Source organism: Anser brachyrhynchus (assembly GCF_964034855.1).
Source record: "Anser brachyrhynchus genome assembly, chromosome: 3".
NCBI classification, from domain to species: Eukaryota; Metazoa; Chordata; class Aves; order Anseriformes; family Anatidae; genus Anser; species Anser brachyrhynchus.
In genome coordinates, this window is record NC_137696.1 from 55721597 (window position 1) to 55741044 (window position 19448).

Sequence of the window (19448 nt, forward strand, 5' to 3'; positions counted from 1 at the left end):
TTGCTTTAGCGTCTACTCTTGGTAATATTAATCATACCAAAAAAAAAAAAAGGCAGGGGATGAGGGGAGAGAATTTGTATTTTCCAGCTCTAACCATCAAAAAGTTAAGGGACTTTTTCTGGTCATTCATCTAGGTACTTTTCATAAACCATAAAGGCACTTCTTAAGAATATTTTGTTTAGTCTTATCTCTTCCCATCAGCTAAGGAGATACTTATGTGACAATAACAGATATCTAACTTGAACATGGCTAACTGTAAACAAAGTATTTCCTTCTCATTGTGAATGACCCAGCTCTGTCCTCAAATAGTCAATTATCCATCTGGGCTGCAGCCTTTTATTCAGTTTGCTGCCCAGCTGGGCCAGTCATATAAGGCTAGACATACAAAAGGACTCACCTTCTGGGTTGCCATGACTCCAGTTCACAGACTGAAAGCACAGTTTTGAATCAGATGCTTGAATGGCAACAGCCTTGAACCTCCTCTCCTCCCTGGGGAAGCTGTCGTTTTACTGGGATGTTTCCAATAGCTTGAGCATTGAGTTTGTAAATGGGAAATGCTTCAGACACAAGTATGCATTCTTAAATTTTACCCTTCTACTGAGTAACACATGGCTTCACTTGATATAGGACTCCAGATGTTAGCCTACTTAGCCTAGTGATCTGAAGTACCAAATCACTTCACAGAGCTGGGGCCCTGAAAGGCTCAGAAGGCATAACTCCTTTTTTAATTTAAAATAACCATTCTTGAGAGAGCCCTGCTAGTATAAACTAACCTCAGCTAAGCATGTATTTGATGACAATAAATGAATAAAAAGTATTAACGGGTCTTAGAGAGGGGACCAGATTCAAATTACCACATTGAGACCCTGAGAGATTAGATGTGTTCTTGTTACCCAGTGATTTCACATCTATATAATGGAAGAGCACATTCAAGAGGCAGAATGGGTGTACTATATAGGCTGTAACCTGGTAGTTCTCAAAGAGCTAAGCAGAAAGATTGAGGAAGACCACCAAAACTCTAGGACTCCAAACTGTTACATCTCATGAACTTGTTCCTTGAACTCTTTGGGGCCCTATTTCTTATCTATCAAATTGGACATAGTAACATCAAAGTATTAGGAGAATGAATTCTTAAGGTCACAAATTTTAAGATACTGTGGCAGAGAAAGCCCCATAAGAACTCAAGAAATATAAAAAAAGAAGCCTCAAGCCCTCACTTCACCCAGTCTCAGAACTGTTTTATGGTATTAGGTATATCATTTATGACAGTTTTTGAATGACTTTTCTGTTACAAGGGCAGAATATTAATTCTCATCTGAAGAGTATTTTGGCATCACACACACATTGAGGCTCTCTTGCACTTTAGATGAAGAACAATAAAAGTGATTTGAGACAATATATATATTAAAAAAAAAAGAAAGAAACCAATTTTCTATTATTTGTTCTTTAAAGTATTATTCTGTTCTTCAAGTTCAGTCCTCATTCTACTTGTAATACACTTAGAGAGTTTAAGAGAGAGGAATGATATTCTTTGGTATTTTATCACATCCTGAGAGTACTGGTCAGTCTATTTTCTTCTTTAAGTATATTTATCTTATACTATTCCACACGGACACCATGCCACAAGAACAGCTATTTCACTGAGGTCATATGTTTCAATCTATTCCCCTTTTTATTTTGTAACCTTGTACCAGATGTCAACGGTGACTACCAGAGTTAGTTTTCCAAGTGGTCTTACTTTAAATCTTCCCTGTCCAAAAATGTGTCTATTCTTATGGTTTAGGGACTCAAGCTGTGACCTTCCCATTTGCTTTCCAGGTATTTTTCAACTTTTCAAGATCACAGGAGAGTCTTTTGGAAGATCAAATGGCAAACAACTTTAATTGGAAAATATAAAATAGCCCTGTACATAAAAGTGAACAAAACCCGTTGCATCAGCAGAGTGGCCCATAGTCCCAGTCTTAATAACTGCTTGGCTTGTTGAGGGTCAAAACTCTGGCCATAAAACATTCCTCATGCAACTACAGCTTCCCTCGTGATATCTGTTAGGCTCAGTCACATTGGCTGGTTGCCCTCCCAAGTACACACACCCCTTCAGCCCAACACAGCCCAGGTGCCAAGCATCCACACAGCCTTGCCACAGACAAGCTGCTCTTATCAAGTTAGGCTGACCCAGCCACATTAGTCTGTTCTTGTCAAGGTTACCAGTACAAGGGAGCTGAATAAAAAAACTTTTCAAGCCTCCTCTCTTTCAGAGACAGCCCTGTTATTGAGTGGAATTTTTCTACAACAGGAGCCCAAATTTATCTGTCCTTTAATATAAAAGCACGTCACTGCAAAGTTTCTCAGCAACACTAGTAATTCAAATGAGAATTTCTCTCAAGAACCAGCTATAAAGCAGTGTGTGTTTTTTAAATGACTTCATGGCAAGTGCTCTGGTTATACGTATAACAGCTGCACCTCACTGGATAGCTGTCCTTAGCCTCTGCCTTTTTAATTCCTTCCACTATTAATGAGTTTCCCTCATGTTCCCAGTGCAGATACAAAGAGAACAATTCCAAGTCCACTGGTAAGCCATATGTTCAGATGTAAATACCACAATATCCACCATGATTCTGTCCTTCCTTCCTGTAGTCAGGACCAAATACACCTTTGATGTAATTGTATCATGTAATTCCATAAGAAATTACTTTCAGATAATTTCCAGTGGACAGCCAGCAATGGCAGTTTTAACTGATGCTGACTTCCAGAGCTGTCCCTGGTGTTTTTAGGAGAGAGGTTGGAAAGAAAAGCTTTGGGTTTTCATTAGGATGTTTCCGATGAGTATTTTCCCTTCTGAGTAGAAAATAACTTCAAAATGTACCAAAATACGACATAAAACTGTATGCAATCTCTTTTATTGGATCAAATAAAAATTGGAAGGCTAGCTTCCAACACTGTTGGAAAACTGTAAAAGACTGGGGATATGATTTAGTTGATAATGTTATTGAGCTTCTCTGACAAAGGTACACCCATAGATAACTTTTATTATTATACTTTTACATCTTTTTCTTTTCAGAACTAGTTTGTGGGACAGCTCTCTTTATCAAGTAATCAATGTTAGCTTATGAATTACAGGATTCCTTGAAATTTCCCTGAATAAATTAAAAGGCCTCATACATCATCCTCTGCCTTTCGCTTTCTCATACTTGCATTGCTTCACCTATGGAAAAGTAGATACCTCCACTGTCAGTGTGGGACTGTATCACAGTAAGGGACACCGGGGTTGGCCTGTGGGCCAGGAGTTAGCCCAGCTAGGCACAGCTGTGCAGGAACAACTAGTTACCAACTGGGGACTTCAAGACCTTTACTATGGCTAATGGAGGAGATTTACAAATCTTATAGTTCTCCTGGCAAAGCAAAAGAAATCACCATCAAGCAAATAACACAGGTAACAACAAACTGGTAGGTATAAAGAAAACAAAATACAGCCTCATCCCCTTTCAAATAGCAGCAACAACCTCTACAAGGAATGTCCTCTGGGGATTTAATATCTGCTAGAGGTTAATGAGCCACAGCGCTGTGCGGGACATTAACTCCTCCCAGCTGGTTATCAGTTCCCCAGGAAATGTTCCACACCTCAATCATTATTGTCCAATTACACCCACATTGCTGAGTCCTGCAGCCTGACTGCAACATTACATTTCTAACAGCTGTGTTTGGTCAGTCACTAACTAAAAGGCTGCATCCCAGTTTAAAATTCAGCAGAGGCAGAAGGCTGGGAGATCTGGCTGATGAGCAGCTGCGGTCAGTCCTGCATCTTACTGACTATGTAGCAGAGCAGAGTCTATTGACAGCAGATTCAAGAGGAGAGGAAAGAAAGCAATAGCAATGCTGGCTCCTTGGCTTAACCATGGGTGATGGTCAGGACTGTGGAAATCAAAAGCCTCCAAGCATCGGCCCTGCAGAACTCCATAGCTTAAGTCACCGCTTCCCATGCAGAGGTGTTCAGAAACCTGATCAGTGCATTGCATAGTCAAACCTAGTTTCCCATTTTGTTTTTGGAAAGCCTCATCTTTCACGCTTCCTATAAATAGACACTGTGGAAACTGTAGTGTGAATCTACTATCAAAATGTTTCCTTTTGATACTGTGAAGCCTTTTTCATAAAGTGAAATCACTAAGTCCCTTTAGTGTCAGAATACTACCTATACATATTATGTGTATGTGATAGCTCATGTAATATTTAAATGCACGGTAAATCAAAGTGGTAAAATTGAGATTAATTGTTTTCATAGCATTGAATTGGATTGAGAAGGTTCAATTTTTAGAATGTGAAGAGTCCAAACGAATCAATGCTGTCTTCTTTTTGTGAAATGTGTCAATTTTAATAGAATTGTCTCTTTAGTGGAAACATTATTCTGTCAGAAATTTTCCAACCAGTTATATACCCAGAAGCGACTGGTGAAAATGCCAGCACTGGCTTTGAAGGCTGTCCTGTTAGCCGGGGGCAGCCTGGCTAGCAAGCCAGCCAACAGCCTCCTCTGCCTACATGGAGTTGCTGCTGCCGCCTCCACGTGAGGGTGCCAGCAGGTTCCCTCTGCCAGCTCCTTTCCGACCATGATCCTAGTTGCAGTCTCCTCAGCTTTTCTCCTATTCTGACACTTTCCAGATATGTATCATCTCCTATAGTATCACATACCAAACCATCAGTACTCCTTTTTCAGGCAGATGAGCACAGTAAACTATGACCCCAAGGGGTTCACAACCCCACTTAGTTTCTCACCTCCTAAAAGGCAACTAGGGAGGCACTTTCCAGGCCCTGGGGTTATTTTTCATCTGCAATTTATGTGAAGGTGATTTGGCAATATTTTGCTTTATTCCATGTATTAAGTGGAATTACATGAATGAAATGAATACACATTTAACATCTGGAAAAAAAATAATCCTGTGGTTTCAAGGAGTTGCAAGCACATTGGACACTAATAATACAGAGTTTGCAAAGGAGATGGCTATTTGTTGGCTTTAAGGGATGAACTTAAAAACAAAATCCCAGGTAGTCCCAATAATACCATGAAATTTTAAATCAGTTTTCATCCACAAAGAGCTATATATGCAAGCATAGTAAATAACAACAAATACAAATATGAAAGTGTCACTTGTTTTCATATGTAAAATTGTGGGTAAGGCTTGGATGTCCATGGGAACTCCCAAAAAATCTTAAACTGGTTCAGGGAACAAATGTGGATTTTTTTTTTATTTTTATTTTTTATCTTAGTTGGTGCTTGCAAATGAAGGCACAGTATCTATATCTTTTATACCTATGAAATTCTGGCCAGCAAGGTGTGTGTATTAGCTGGATTTAGCCAGAAAAATAGAGGTATCTGGGCTGTGAGAAGTCTATTGTACAAGGTATATTTTTTTAAGTGTAATTTAAACAAGGTGTCTGTTCACACCTGTAGCATTGTATCTTTGGTCCAGCTGTAATAGTGATTTGTAAACTCTAGAAGATAGCATTAATGCAAAATTGGAAAAAAAAAAAAAAAAAAAAGAAAAAAAGGAAAAGATTTAATATAAAAGCAGCATGTTAACTACAATATCTACAGAGTGAATTTCAGACAGAATCAAAATAGATTTTGTTCTTCCATTCTCATGTATTACATAGAGGATATAGTTACAGCATAACGCAAATAAAGTAGGTAGTCTATTGCTCCATACCAAACCCTATAAACCTAAAGTTAACTTGTACTCCTAATCTTGTGCTCGGGTCATATGAAATAATCTTTAAGAATAAAGGAAGGTATTTAGAAGATGTGAAGATGAGTGATGCTCTGTGGGAACCTTGCCGTGTTGCACAGGGACCCTGTTACTGCCCTCCTGGAGGGACACCAGGAACGTGTGTGGAGGTTATACCCATCTGGGCAGCTGAACTCAAACAAAACCACTCTCTCACCCCCCTTCCCCTCAAAGGGAAAGAGGGAGAAAATATGATGGAAAAGGCTTAGGGATGGAGATTAGGTCAGGGAGATCACACAACAATTATTGTCATGGGAAAAACAGACTCAGGGAAATTAATGTAATTTATTGCCTATCACTAACAGTGAGCAGTGAGAAACTAAAAGAAAAATAGACCACCTTCCCCCCAACCACCCTCTTCTACATTCTCACCCCGAGTGGCGCAGGGGAACAGGGAATGGGGACTGTAATTGGTCCCTAGCACTTTGTCTCTGCTGCTCCTTCACGGTCCCTCTCTGCCCCTGCTCCCCGTGGGGTCCCTCCCACGGGATGCCGTCCTGCCCGAACTGAGCCTGCGGGGGCTGCCCACAGGCAGCAGCTCTTCAAGCACTGCTCCCACATGGCTCCGTACCACGGGGTCCATCCATCCCCCAGGAGCAAACTGCTCCAGTACGGGTCCCCCACGGGCGGCAGCTCCCCCCAGACCCCCTGCTCCTGCGTGGGCTCCTCTCCACGGGCTGCAGCTCCGGCCCGGGGCCTGCTCCTGCGGGGGCTCTCCATGGGCCGCAGCCTCCTCCAGGCCACATCCACCTGCTCCACCGGGGGCTCCTCCACCCACGGGCTGCAGCGTGGAGATCTGCTCCGTGTGGGACCCATGGGCTGCAGGGGGACAGCCTGCTCCACCAGGGGCCTCTCCACAGGCCGCAGGGGAACTGCTGCTGCGTGCCTGGAGCACCTCCTGCCCTCCTTCTGTTCTGGCCTTGGGGTCTGAAGGGCTGTTCCTCATTCCATGCTCTCCCAGATGCTGTTGCACAGCAGTGTTTTTTTTCTTAACTGCGTTCTCCCAGAGGCCCAACCAGCGTTGCTCACTGACTCGGCTCTGGCCAGCTGCAGGTCCCTTTTGGAGCTGGCAGAAACTGCTCCTCATCTGACATGGGGCAGTTCCTGGACTCTTTTAACAGAGGCCACCCCTGCGATCTCCTGCTACCAAAACCTTTCCATGTAAACCCAGTGCACCTAGCCACAGGCAAAACGTTGTGGTGATAGCAATGCCAGTGCCATGATGTGTGCACGGTACTTGCCAGGAAGAGGAGAAATCAGGACACTGTTCAGACAGCTTCTGCTGTACACATCCCAGAGGCTAAACACCTCTACCTTGCTGTTAGGAGATGCTGTTTCTGCCCACTCCTTTTGTTTTCTTTTTCCAGCATTTGCCCTGAAGCAACCTTGCAGTTTTCTGTCCCTACTCTTGTCTTTGAGGTCGAGCTTGACTGCCTATAAGGTATCAGACCAGAAGGGAACTCAGGGCATGCCTCAGCTCCAGGTACTTACCCAGCAGATCTCTGCATCCTGCACTGTGTTCATTACTATTCTGTTAGCAGTTCACTTTTTCTGTGATTATCTCAAGTATATTTTACAAGAGCTACGGTTACATCTTTGCAAAACTAGGAATACTGCTCTTAATGTTGGTAAGTCTTTCCTTCCTGCACAATATATGTACCCCAAAGGACAATCTCCAAGTCTTTAAACCTTCTTCAGTGAGAAAAGGGGAAGGAGGATTATTAAGATTCTCTTCTAATGTCAGTGCCTTCTGGCCAATTTTGTTGCTTTCATTTCATTCCTTGCCACTGATCCTTTAATAGAATTTATGGTTGTCCATTTTGCATTCACCTTTCTTAGAGGGTCACAGATGTATCCATGCAGAATGATTACTGTTGTATGGCCAGAGGAAGTAAATGCCCCAGGAAAAGAGCTCCAGGAAAAAATGAAGGAGAAATTCTCTGGGGAAAATAAATAAATAAATAAATAAATAAATAGCTGCTGTAGAAAAGACCCAAAAGAGACAGAGTAGCTTTTCTGTTTGCATACATCATGGCAGCAATTTTACAGTTAGTCTCACCATGGCCAGTGTTATTCTTAGTAAAAACACAGCTTCACAGAAGAATGAAAGTTTCATGGAGGAGAAGATGTATTTGTCAGCATGCTGGCAGAAAGTAATCCTCTATTTACTTGTGAGAATCACATCTTCTTATACCAGAAGAAATAATATACAGACACTGAAAGTGCCATGCATACAGTGAGGCAACAAAACACATCCTTTCCTGGCAATATCTTTCAAAAAAATGCCAAAATTATACTTACACTTCACTTTGTCATTGTTACTCATTTACAAGACACTTCACTGATGCTGTCTTATCACGAGAACTTATTAAATGTTATTATACAGGATTGGTTTTGTACATCACATGGTACCATCTTTGATATGTAATTTCAGTGGTCCCTCCTCACCTGGGGTGATGCTCCTGTTTCTATCTTGAGGTGCCCTGTGTGCAGTGCTAGTCTAAACTGTGTGAGTGTGAAAGCCAGCACATCACCAGCTCTAACCAGGTGAGCCAATAAAACATTGCTGACAAGACGCTGTGCCCTGAAGTTACATTCTGCAAAGAGATTATGTATTGTCTGCAATGCCATCTGCAAAAAATAAAAAAAAAAAATAAAAATAAAAAAGCAGACCAGTGAAGAAACACAGAAATGGAGAGGATCCTACCAGTTTTACTTATTTTATTTTATTTTATTTTGTTTATTTTTATATATGATTCAGAATATGGCCTTGAATAATTTCATTCAAATAGGCTGAATAAGATTTCCAACATTTTCAGAACTTCAGACCTTCATAATGGAAGATATCACAGTAATTAATTACTCAAGAAAACCAGTGCTGCAAAACTGTCTTACTCAACAGAAAAGTACCTCTTATCTGATCTCTGTTATCTTTTGGCATTGTTTTGTGCTGACAGACCAACTTCAGTGTGACACCAGGAATGTTATATACATTGTGGTTATAACCACAAAACAGCTTACTGTCAAAGCGCATAGAAGTTTAAACAGTTTTTCTTCTTTTAAAGAATTATGTAAAAAAAAAAAAAAAAAAAAAAAAAAAAAAAACTAAGTAAACTACTCTTGAAACCATAGTTCTGTGAAATAAAATCTACTTTTTTTCTCCTTCCAACCTTAGGTCCTGTGTATCTCTTCAGTTGTTCATACCTGAGACTAGAATTAAAGATGCCAGTACAGCCACCGAAAGATGCTAGGCACTCAGAACCAGTTTCAATTGGAGTTGACCACTGAAGTACAAGGGTAGCCTACAAAATGCACAATGTTCAATGTTCTCTGATGGTCACAAGGGATCCTAAAACATTGTCAGTAAAGATAAGGGATACACTTTAAAAAATACCCACTGTATCTTAGGTAAGACTACTGATGTGAAACATCTAGCCTCCTCAGAAGAAAGAATTATAAAAAATCCTGCAAATATTTGTCCTCATATTTTTTTTTTATTATTTTATTTTTTTATAGCTGAAGAACTTGAACACCCACATGTGGTAGTACTTAAAGTGAGGGAAACAGAACCTTTTGAATTTTTTCAAGCTACTTTCACAATCAGCAGAGGGCTGTGAAGCGAAAGGTTGACATATGGGTCACTTTTGCTGGCATACTTACTAGATCACAAGCAGCTGCCACAAAATTTGTTTCAAGGACATAGAAATCATTGGGTTACATTAAGAGGGCTGCACACGTCTTAATCTGCAAAACTGTATACCTAAGTTTGAAAGTGGTCTGCTTCACTAACTAGAAAATACACAGAACAAAAACACCTTTGTAGGTCTTTCAGAAGAATTGATTTGCCAACTGTTAGATATTTTGATTCCTTTCTTCTTTGATAACATAATAGTTGGAACAAAACTGGAATGTCTAAAATATTCACAAATGTAAACTTCCTTCAGAAAAACAGAAGCTGCTTTTCAGACTTAAGAAATTTTTCCTTAAAAATAGCTTATATCCTTCATTGTCTTTAAATTTTCTGCCTGTTCAGATGGTGGATTTACTGTGGCAATTGCAGTCATTCATGGCAGAAGTGTCCACATAAGGTTTGCACTGCTTCTTTTGTTTGTATTTGCATGGATCATGTAGACAGCATCCAATCTGCTTATGGTAAGGAAAGAGGTTGGTACGACTTGTATGTATGTCTTGCATAATGACTCTTCTCCAATGGCATATTTTTACTGCCTAAAAAGTTATTACTAACATTCTCATTTGTAAAACCAGCCCAATGATAGGAACGGGAGCTGAGCTATCCTGTGATACATGGATTAGAGGTGGCTATACTTTGACTGATGGTCCTTATTACTGCAATGGACACAACTTGCTTTGCACTTGAGCTTATGTTTGCTGAGCTGACAAAAGTTGGTGAGAGACAATAAAGATAAAAGCTTAATTAACTTTTGTAAAGAAATTAAAAAATAAACCTTCCTGAAAAATATAAAATATATGGCTTTTGTAAAGACAACTTCAGTTATTAAGTTTATCCATGGAATAGATTTTTTTTCTCTCTCTCAAAGCATAGACACTCCAGGAGAGAAGATTGTTAATGACAGATTAATTTTTTCCTGCTGCTTGTTCTTCATATACACCTCAGTCTGTAACGCTGCAGTCATTTGCTGGGGAGGTTGTGATGGTGCCATGGAGAGTAATGACTGCAGTTGACAAATCAGGCATGGAACAGATGAACTGCGGCAATATTCTTGTTTATATCACTTCAACTCACTTGCAGTCTTGAAACTGGGCACATAGCTAGTTTGTGTAATTTCTTCTGCTTACCTTGGTTAACTTAAATTACTCTGTATTTCATCATGCCTTAATGTTGGCCTGGATCTCTGACTCTCTTCATAGATGTCCTGCCACCTCAGCCACAAAGCAGAGGTCCTCATCTTTCCCCTAGCCTATTTTTTTCACTGCAGAAACCACCCCATCTTCCTTGTCAGTCTGTTCTTTACAGTGGTTCTCTCCTTGATTCAAAAGCTGCGTCAGAGCTACAGCTTTCCCCTTATTCCCTGCATAACCATCCATAAATTGGCTACCTCTCCTCTCCACTCTTGCAGACAAATTTCTTATTTGCCTGCTACAACCAGAAGACTGCTGCAACGATCCTTTTTTTCTGGCTTGTCAGTACTGTCTTGAGGAGGGCAGAGAGGTTGCATTCACTGGTAGAAAGAACTATTCATCTAAAGAAAAATTATCACAGCACTACTTGTCACTTCAGCTATGATCCACTACAAAACCTTTCTCTCCCTTTCTGTGCTGCAAAATACCTGCCTAGACTGTCACCTCCTGTCTGCCGTTGACCCCTTCCATGGCTTTGCCAATAATATCAGGCTCCTTGTGTTTTCCTCTCATGTAGAAGAGGCCTCCAAATGTTGCCCTCCTTCAAAACTGTCTCTTGTCTTAATGTTGACAAAAAGCTTACGCTTGTTAAAATTCAAGCAGCAGACAGGCTGGGGTTACTTTTTTCAGGCTGACTAGTATTGAGTCATTGTTATCTCTCTGTTCACCCTCCTCAGCAGACATTTTCCACTACTTATCTTACATTTGGGTTTTAAATTCCTATATAAAGCATGTACTCTGCCTTGTAGGAAGAGGCCCACGTGCTGAATTAGTTTCTGACAGCCGCCTCAATACAATCGCAGAAATGATATATTACTACATAATTTCTGTAGAGTGAGACCTGCGCTTGTAGGCTTGTCAGTCTAATTGGCACCTTTGACAGCAACTATAATTTGCGTTAAAATAGCTGACACAGAACAAATTCCTCATATTATATTAAAATATCTAGCAAACACAGACATGAAGGCTCTGCTATAGCTTAGAAAGTCATAGAAAAGCCATTGACAAAGCAATCCTTCATGGTGTTTGGCATGTGCACCATTACACACCATGAGCGTGGTATGTGTTTGGGATGGGGGGAAGCTGGGGGCTGCATAGGTGCCCTTGAGGCAGCAGCTCTGCATTGAGGAGTGTTTCTAGTCAGAAAGAGAAGAGCAAATGAAGAAACTATAGGTGGGAGATGGTTGTCTTTCAAAAAAAACCTGTTTCATAAATGAAAAGCAGCCTTTCTTTCATGGCCTAATGAAGCCTGTAAGACTGGTTGGAGGAGCATTGGTCCCTCACTTAGATGGTGCCTTGAACAGGCCCAGCTCCTTTCAGGGTGAGGGAACTGCCAAGACAGGAGACTCTCAGGATCATTGTCTCTTGAGCACACAGACAAGCCATGGCTGAGGTTCCCCAGCAGACCCCTGCTCCATTCCTCAGGCTTTCATGCAACGTATCTGACAGAGAAGCAACAGATCTGACAGAGAGGCTGCATTTGGGTGAAGTGCATTGGTCTGAGATTCCATGTAGGTGTTGCGACATGGGCACAGCTCACCCAGGGTACTGCTGCTGAGGCCTGCTGATGGACTGCCCTCTGAGCAGAGGTGGGCTAGACAGAGAGATACAAGCTATACAATGCCTTTGAACTGACTGCTTTCTAATGCTCCATGAAGCACTGATAGCTTCAGAAATATATTTTAAAAATGAAGTTTTTTTTAATGACAATGAGTAAACTCAAAGCCGAGCAAAAGTTTGCCATTTTGGAAGGAGAAAGCATATGTACATCTATGCAAGAAGCATTTTCTTTTAAAAACAAATGAACAACAACAAAAAACACCATAAACTATAAGATGGTATAATAGAAATGAGCTCTATAACATGCTGATATAAACTCAATTTACTACTAGTATTCGCATGCTATTTAGCATGAATGTGTTGGGTTTTTTCATTTTCTGATAGTGTGAAGAAGCCATCTTATATACATCCTACCAATCCAGTGTCGTCATTTCCCCTCAACCACCCCTTTAAGTCAGATAAAACAGTATAACCAACTCTGCCTCATTCAGCTCATCTGCATTGTCCTCCTCTTGTAATTTCACTAATATTTAATGTTCTCCCTATAAATATACTGATTTAATTTGACTTTCATCACACTCAGCATCCCTTCTCAATCAACTGTACAGCCACCTCACCAGAAATCTTTAGTTCAGACATGGCCTGGGTCCCTGCTGCTCTGCAACCATTCATTTTTGCATACATCAGGCCAGATTTACCATTCCTTTGCTTTGGTGTAATTCAGTTATGCTTAATTGAGTTACCCATGACATCCTTCAGGGACAGAGAAGAGACCTGGCTGATCATCTTTGTTTTGTCAACTGTAATTCTCAGTTGCAGTTTTTTTAAGCTATCATCTCCAATTTACTGCCCATTTCAGAGAGGGTTTGGCAAAGATCAATTTGAATGGCAAGTAATACATTATCAGGTTATTAGACCAGACCCTGTGCAAACACCAGCCCCCATTGACCTGGACACTGCTCATACACCCATGAGAGCCTCTGTACTGAAGGGCCTCCAGTTAAAATAGAAAAGATGTTGGCTGGCGGGGAGGAGCGTTACCATACTAAAGATGTGGAGCTGAGGAAATGCTGATTTTCCTCGGCTTACACGGAACAAAACTGAACTGATACCATTAAGGTTTGATACAACACATCCACCTTGTTACGATCTCCTTCTTCCCCTCCACACGCACATTTTAAAAAATGTATTTCTCCTCCGTTCCTTCCAGTCTTTCTTTACCAGCTAAACAGGGTTAGAGCTGATTAGTTTATTACCTGGCACAAGGCTCACTGTACCCACTGAACTCAGCAAGACCACCCTATACCTTACACAACATGAGACTTATGACTTTTATTTCCAGGAAATTCAGTGCTGTGAAAATGGTCTCTCTAAGAATCTTTCTGAAGAATTGCTCAAGCTTTTGTGGACAGTTCATGTAACATCTGAGGACTTCGTATTTCCTGAGAACTATATGAATGCTACCAGAGAAGCAACATGGGACAGACAAAAGTGGTTAGTATTTTGGCTTTTATAGATTTCAGAACAAAATTATTGAACAGATGTAGCAAATATGGATTTTCATGTATGCTTACCCTGAGAAATGAAAACAGATGATATATTTTTTTATTTTTTTATGAAGACAATATAGAAAACAAGACTTGTCAGAACACAATTACTTCAGTCTGACAGCCCCCTTTTGGAAGGCACCATTAATTCTCCATCACATGGCTCAGTATTTCAGAAGATTATTTTGTGTATCTGTACATATATAGAGATTAGCTAATGTTCTTGTATCTTATATAATCAATATTATCTATATAATGCAAGCTAGTAAAAGGCTACCTAATAGTTTATCGCATTACCATTATTCATTGTGTTTCATTGGTATGTTCACTTTATTTTATTAGTAGTTTATAGTAAAAGCTTTGAGTGCACTGTGCTTTTTGAAAGGAAAGATTAAACTGCTTACTAGTCTAGGATAAACAGATGTAAAAGAGAGGCAACGATAAAAGCACATAGCCTTTTTGTAAGCAGCTGGAAGTGTTATCAGGATGAAAGATTCAGGCTAAATAAATATGTTATTTTAAATGAGAGCTGAAAAATAATCCTCCAAAAACTGAGTCCTAAATTTGTCAAAATATACATCTAACCAAATGTCCTACCAATCATATAAGCATTTTAAAACAAAGTGACTATACCAGAGTTTCTTAGGCCTGCATTTCCCTGGTATGCTCTGATAAAATGTCAAAAATAAATCTAATGGGAAACACCGTTAAAAATGGCAAATTTCGATTTTCTTACATTCACGATTTTTTTTTCCTGGGGAGTGCTGTGATCTCTTCCACTCCTGTGCTGCCAACATTTATAGATACATTTAACTTTCTTCCACTGAATAGCTGCATGAAAATCTCTAGAACTGATCCCAGTTTTACAGTTACCTATGGACATGAGAGCTTGCAGGACCAGCAGTGTACTTTATCCTTCCACTCTTAAACTACTGCCAAAAAAATTTAAATTTCTACCTTTAGCAGTGCTCTTCTAGTTCCTTGAAGCATCTTGCCATTTTGCAAGTCTACAAACAGAAGAACAGTCTGTGGTTTCAGAGCTGTGTTTCCTTAAGTATCACATTTCAGAGCCCCTGTTAAGTTTATAATAATGCATAATCAAAGCCGAAAATTATTTTCCTCCTCTAAATTTGTCTCTGTGGAATTCTAGACCTCAGTATTCCTTGCCAAGTTTTATTTAATAAAATATGAAAAGGATTTTTTTTTTCTTTGACTAGGAAAATAAGCCTTTTCCATTGCTCCATTTCAAAAATATATTAAAGAACAAAACCTGTTTTGTGAAGTGAGAAACTGACTAGACTCAGATGGTGATATACTTAGCAAATCACTGCTCCTGAAAATTAGTACTATTTTATGTTTTTTTTTCACTCATTTCTATAAACAAAAATCATGTCATGCCAACAAATGCTGCCCAAGGAGTCTTTTTTTTTTTTTTCACTTGATGTTTATGATGATTTCAATTAAGGCCTAAGAGGAAATACTATATATAAAATATATAGTATTATTTTATGTGGAACACTCTATATGAAGTATTTTGATTTATTAGTTATCTCTTGAGTGGTTGTAACTTCAAAGATTTACAAGAAAAAAAAAAAGTATTTTTTAATGTGAGTGTATGAGGTATTGAATGCCGCTTTATCTAATTTTAAAGAATATAACAGCAAAAATCAGAATATTTATATTATTGGAGTTATTTCACCTGTATGAAAATGGGATTGTTTAAGAGAGAAATTTGTGTTGTTTGGTGTGGTTTTTTTTCGTTTGTTTGTTTTTATTTATTTGTTTGTTTGTTTTTCAAAATTTTTCCTGGTCTTTTTCCTGTCTCAGTATAGTTGCCAGAATCTGTCATTCTTTGACCCTTGCACTTGCAAAGCCTCAAATATTTGAGGTAGCCTTTTTTTATGAATGACTCAAGAGGGAATATGACCTGGTAACTTTTAAGACCTGATAAGGAAACTGCAGCTTATATGATAGTACAGATGTACTGTATGTAGTGGGAGTCCCTAATATGAATCTATTCATGTACTTTGACTTGGATGTTATTAACACTAAATATATTTTAAATATGTATTACTATGTATGTTCTCATGTATGTTCTGGTAGGATTAGCAGTGTGCAGCTAAGATACATGTTGTCATGACACATTTTTAGTTTAGGCAGAGATACTGATTAATGTCTATTCATAAGAAGACAGTTATTTTATATAAGACTCTAACCATGAAAAAATGTAAGATGTTAATATAATTAGTGTGACAACACTGACATGAAATCTGTCTAACATCAGCTATATGGCACCAAAACAATTAAATCTGTGCATAATTATTTCTGGAACACGTCTTCCTAGGAAGTGTGCTCCTCAAAGAAAAGATAATCAATCCTTTGTCTTTAGCCTGCACTACACTGAATAAAATTTACACTAAAGAAGACAGAATAAGACAAAGCAGGTAACAAAAATCCATGTTAACACAATAGGTCATGATGTACAATTACTAGTTCTTGCATTAACATGTAAATGTTTGAGGTTTTTTTCAGTATGGCCACATTGGACATTGAGATCTCCCTGCACACCATCCCTAGGCTTGCATTCTCTGTATCATTGAGCAAGCTGCTTGATCTCCTTCTGTAAGACTGTGTATATCCATCCCAGCACTTGTTCTCATTTGTTATAAAAATTCTGATCTCTGACCAGCTACAATGCCAGCTTCTGCTTCTCTTGTTAACCTTCAAGCACAGCGTCTTTGTGTTTCTCCTAGGCATCCTTCACATGTTAAAAGAAAGTCCTGATACTAGTCACAGCTGCCTCGTTATTTTTCTTCACCATCTTCCTTATAACTTTCCTTTTCTCTCATGCATGTAAGCTTTTAACAAGAGCATATTCAGAGCATATGTTGATCAATAAAACAATTCATTTACTCTTTTATTTGTCTGCTCCCTTAGCCTAAGCTTTCTGAGAGGCAAAGGATGTCCTTTGGGGCCTATTACATTTGCCAGGGACAATAAGTGCTTATCCATGATTAAGGCATATAAGGGTTATAATATTCTGAGTAGAAGCTTGTATTCCCTACCGGTAGATCACTATTTATAAAACTGATGAACAGGATTTTGGAAGCTTGAATTAGGAAGTAATGTGTTTCATGCTAAAGCCTTAAGGAAGTGACATGATTGACTTTTGTGCTGGGATTTCCTATGGTACATTTCTATCTTATATGCCCAAGGAAGCCCTCCTCCACACTGGACTCCAGTTTGTCTTCTTCTGTAAAAAATGCCAGCTGCTTCAGGGAAAGATTAGAAAAATTCTGTAGAGGAAAACTGTGTAAAACATACTGTTAGAAACTTTCTTTAATCCTATCAGGTCATCACTGGCTTGTATCCTCAACCATGAAGGTCTAAAAGTATAAGTATTCAGTTTCTCAAAGGAAAACAATCCTTCCTGTAAATTATTGTATTAATGACTATAATTCTGGCTTTGGAGATTTTAGAGGGAAAGAAAAAAAAAAAACTAGTTTTGTTATACATTTTCTCATTTTCCCCCATCTCCTCTCATTAGGAAAAAGCAAAGAACAGAAACGGCAAGTGACTTTGGAACAGAGATTAGGAAATAAACTGAACATTAATTACCAAAAAAGTAGTAGAAGTAATAGCAAGAAGACAGTGATAGTAACCTGGATAAACTCAGTAAGTGGAAGATAAAACTGTGCTCATGACATGAATAGTTGTTGCTAGTCCCTGCAAAGAAGGGGAAAATTACCCAAGGCAATGATGGCTTAGATGCTCTTGTAAAAATAAAGATTTAGCTTTTTTTCTGTAAATGAATGGAATGCTACAGGGAGAACCATGATGCAAAAGCCAGAGATGTATAGTAATAAAAAGAAATGGCTACATGAATGAACTCTGTGGAGTTCTCTAGGAAACAAAGAGACTGCTATGTCTGGTCTAAGGGATGACATGAAAGATATCAGCAAAAGTGGAGACATTCTTGAAAGAGAAGAGTATAAAGAAATGGCAGTCAAAAGACAGGTTTGCTATGGAAAAAAAAAAAAGTTCTAAGTCAAATGTAAAAACCTACATTTAGAGACAGTATTACTAGAATACAGGTAAGTTACATCTCTGAATCCACTCAGTATACTATTAATTAATAGAAACGAGAGACAGATGACAACATTGACTGCAAATTTACTCCCTGAAGTGCTCAAACAAGAATAAGTGTATAGAACGTATTTGCATAGAACAAAACAAAGGCAAATAATTGAAAACCAAAGAAATCTATAAGGCTACTTCTCTTAAAAATACTTTCAGTAGTTCTCCACAACTTTCTTGTGTCAATAACCATCTTCACACATATTTTATTTCAGGTTTTCATAACATGAAGTTTCTGACCTTGCTTGACTAATGTATGCATGTAACCTAGTGATGTATAATGTTGTTATATGAAGGGTTATGCCATTAAGATAAGATGAGCTTAGGGACTTCCTGGGCTAGAGGCCCTATCTTCAATTACACTATATAATCTGATAACCTGCTATCAAAAAGAGGTAATAAAACCCTTTCACACTGAAATAAATTACTGTGGCCAGTTTTATTTATTGTCTAGATGATTGTAATAGCACCACATTTTGCTTTTGAGATTCCTGACACTGTAAGAAGGTATCTAGAGTTACAATATCTGACTCTAGACTGCCTGCTTACTCATCACAGCAAACTCTGGCACTGAACTCACCTCAGGAAAACACAGTGTCTCTGTTCAGGGAAATGCAAGACTTCAGACATGCTGTTACTTGCATTTTTTTATATTACATAATAGTTGAAATTAAGAAAAGGTTTTTGAGCTCTCATTTTGAGAAGCAATACCTAGACTCTATCTGAATCCTGAAACTACTGGTCATGGAGACACGATAAACTCCCACTTGAAGGAATATGAGTACTCTCATTGATATGTCATACCATGGTAGTTTGTGAATGCCTAGTCAAGAAATAGGTCCCTGGATCTTCTGGATATCTTCCAAATACAGAAGGAAGGGGTACACCAAGAATGACTAGGGCCACCTAAATGCCAGCAACTTTTTATAATCAAGCATATTAATGTACAGCCAGACTTTCTTATCCCAGGTTGGCCAAAACATCAGTGTTTGTAACCCATGTAGGTACTGTCATCACCTTCCACTACCACTGAAAGGCCTCACCATGTGTTTGTGTTGGGCACCGGAATGGAGGAAATTGCGAGCAAGAAATTTGTATGTGACTGAGGTGTTACTCAAAAATAAGGTATCCTCAGCAAATAGTTCCTGAAACATGCTTAAAGGCACTGTGCTAATAAGGGAAATATTAATATGATTTATACTTCTAGCATGCTGTCTCGGAAGATAATTTAATCAAGTATCCAAACGCTGTTCTGTTAAGATAAATGCATGTTTACACTGGGGTAGCTTAACAAATTTGATTTGATAATTTACATTAATGTTGCTGCTTATTGACAGTTTAGCTAATGCTTCTTGCATCTTCTGCACAGTTGTTTGACAACATTGCTTTGTGACTTTCCTGAGCTGTCAAACACACTGAATCTACATCTCCACATGAGCATGCATGAATGGTTCAGTAGCTTCTGTGTACATGAAAGCCAGAATGATGAAACACAGAAATACAGTTAAAGGCAGAGATAACCAAACCCAATTACTCTACATAGTTTGCA

The 19448-nt window shown here is 39.0% G+C and overlaps 1 protein-coding gene across 4 annotated transcripts in view; it reads left to right on the top strand.

The window, feature by feature from the left end:
• Positions 1-19448, top strand: part of LOC308192335 (uncharacterized protein) — a 77544-nt gene that overhangs the window by 40865 nt on the left and 17231 nt on the right. For 2 of the 4 annotated variants that reach the window (XR_013948730.1, XM_080585787.1), the window contains exon 2: positions 13558-13709. Coding sequence is in view for 1 of the 4 variants with exons in the window: in XM_080585787.1 (XP_080441913.1) it covers positions 13558-13709 (152 nt within the window). In the remaining 3 variants the exon portion in view is untranslated. Of the gene's footprint in view, positions 1-1818; positions 3642-7141; positions 7245-13557; positions 13710-19448 lie in introns of those variants that run through there. The other 2 variants (XR_013948731.1, XR_013948732.1) reach the window with 2 other exon arrangements.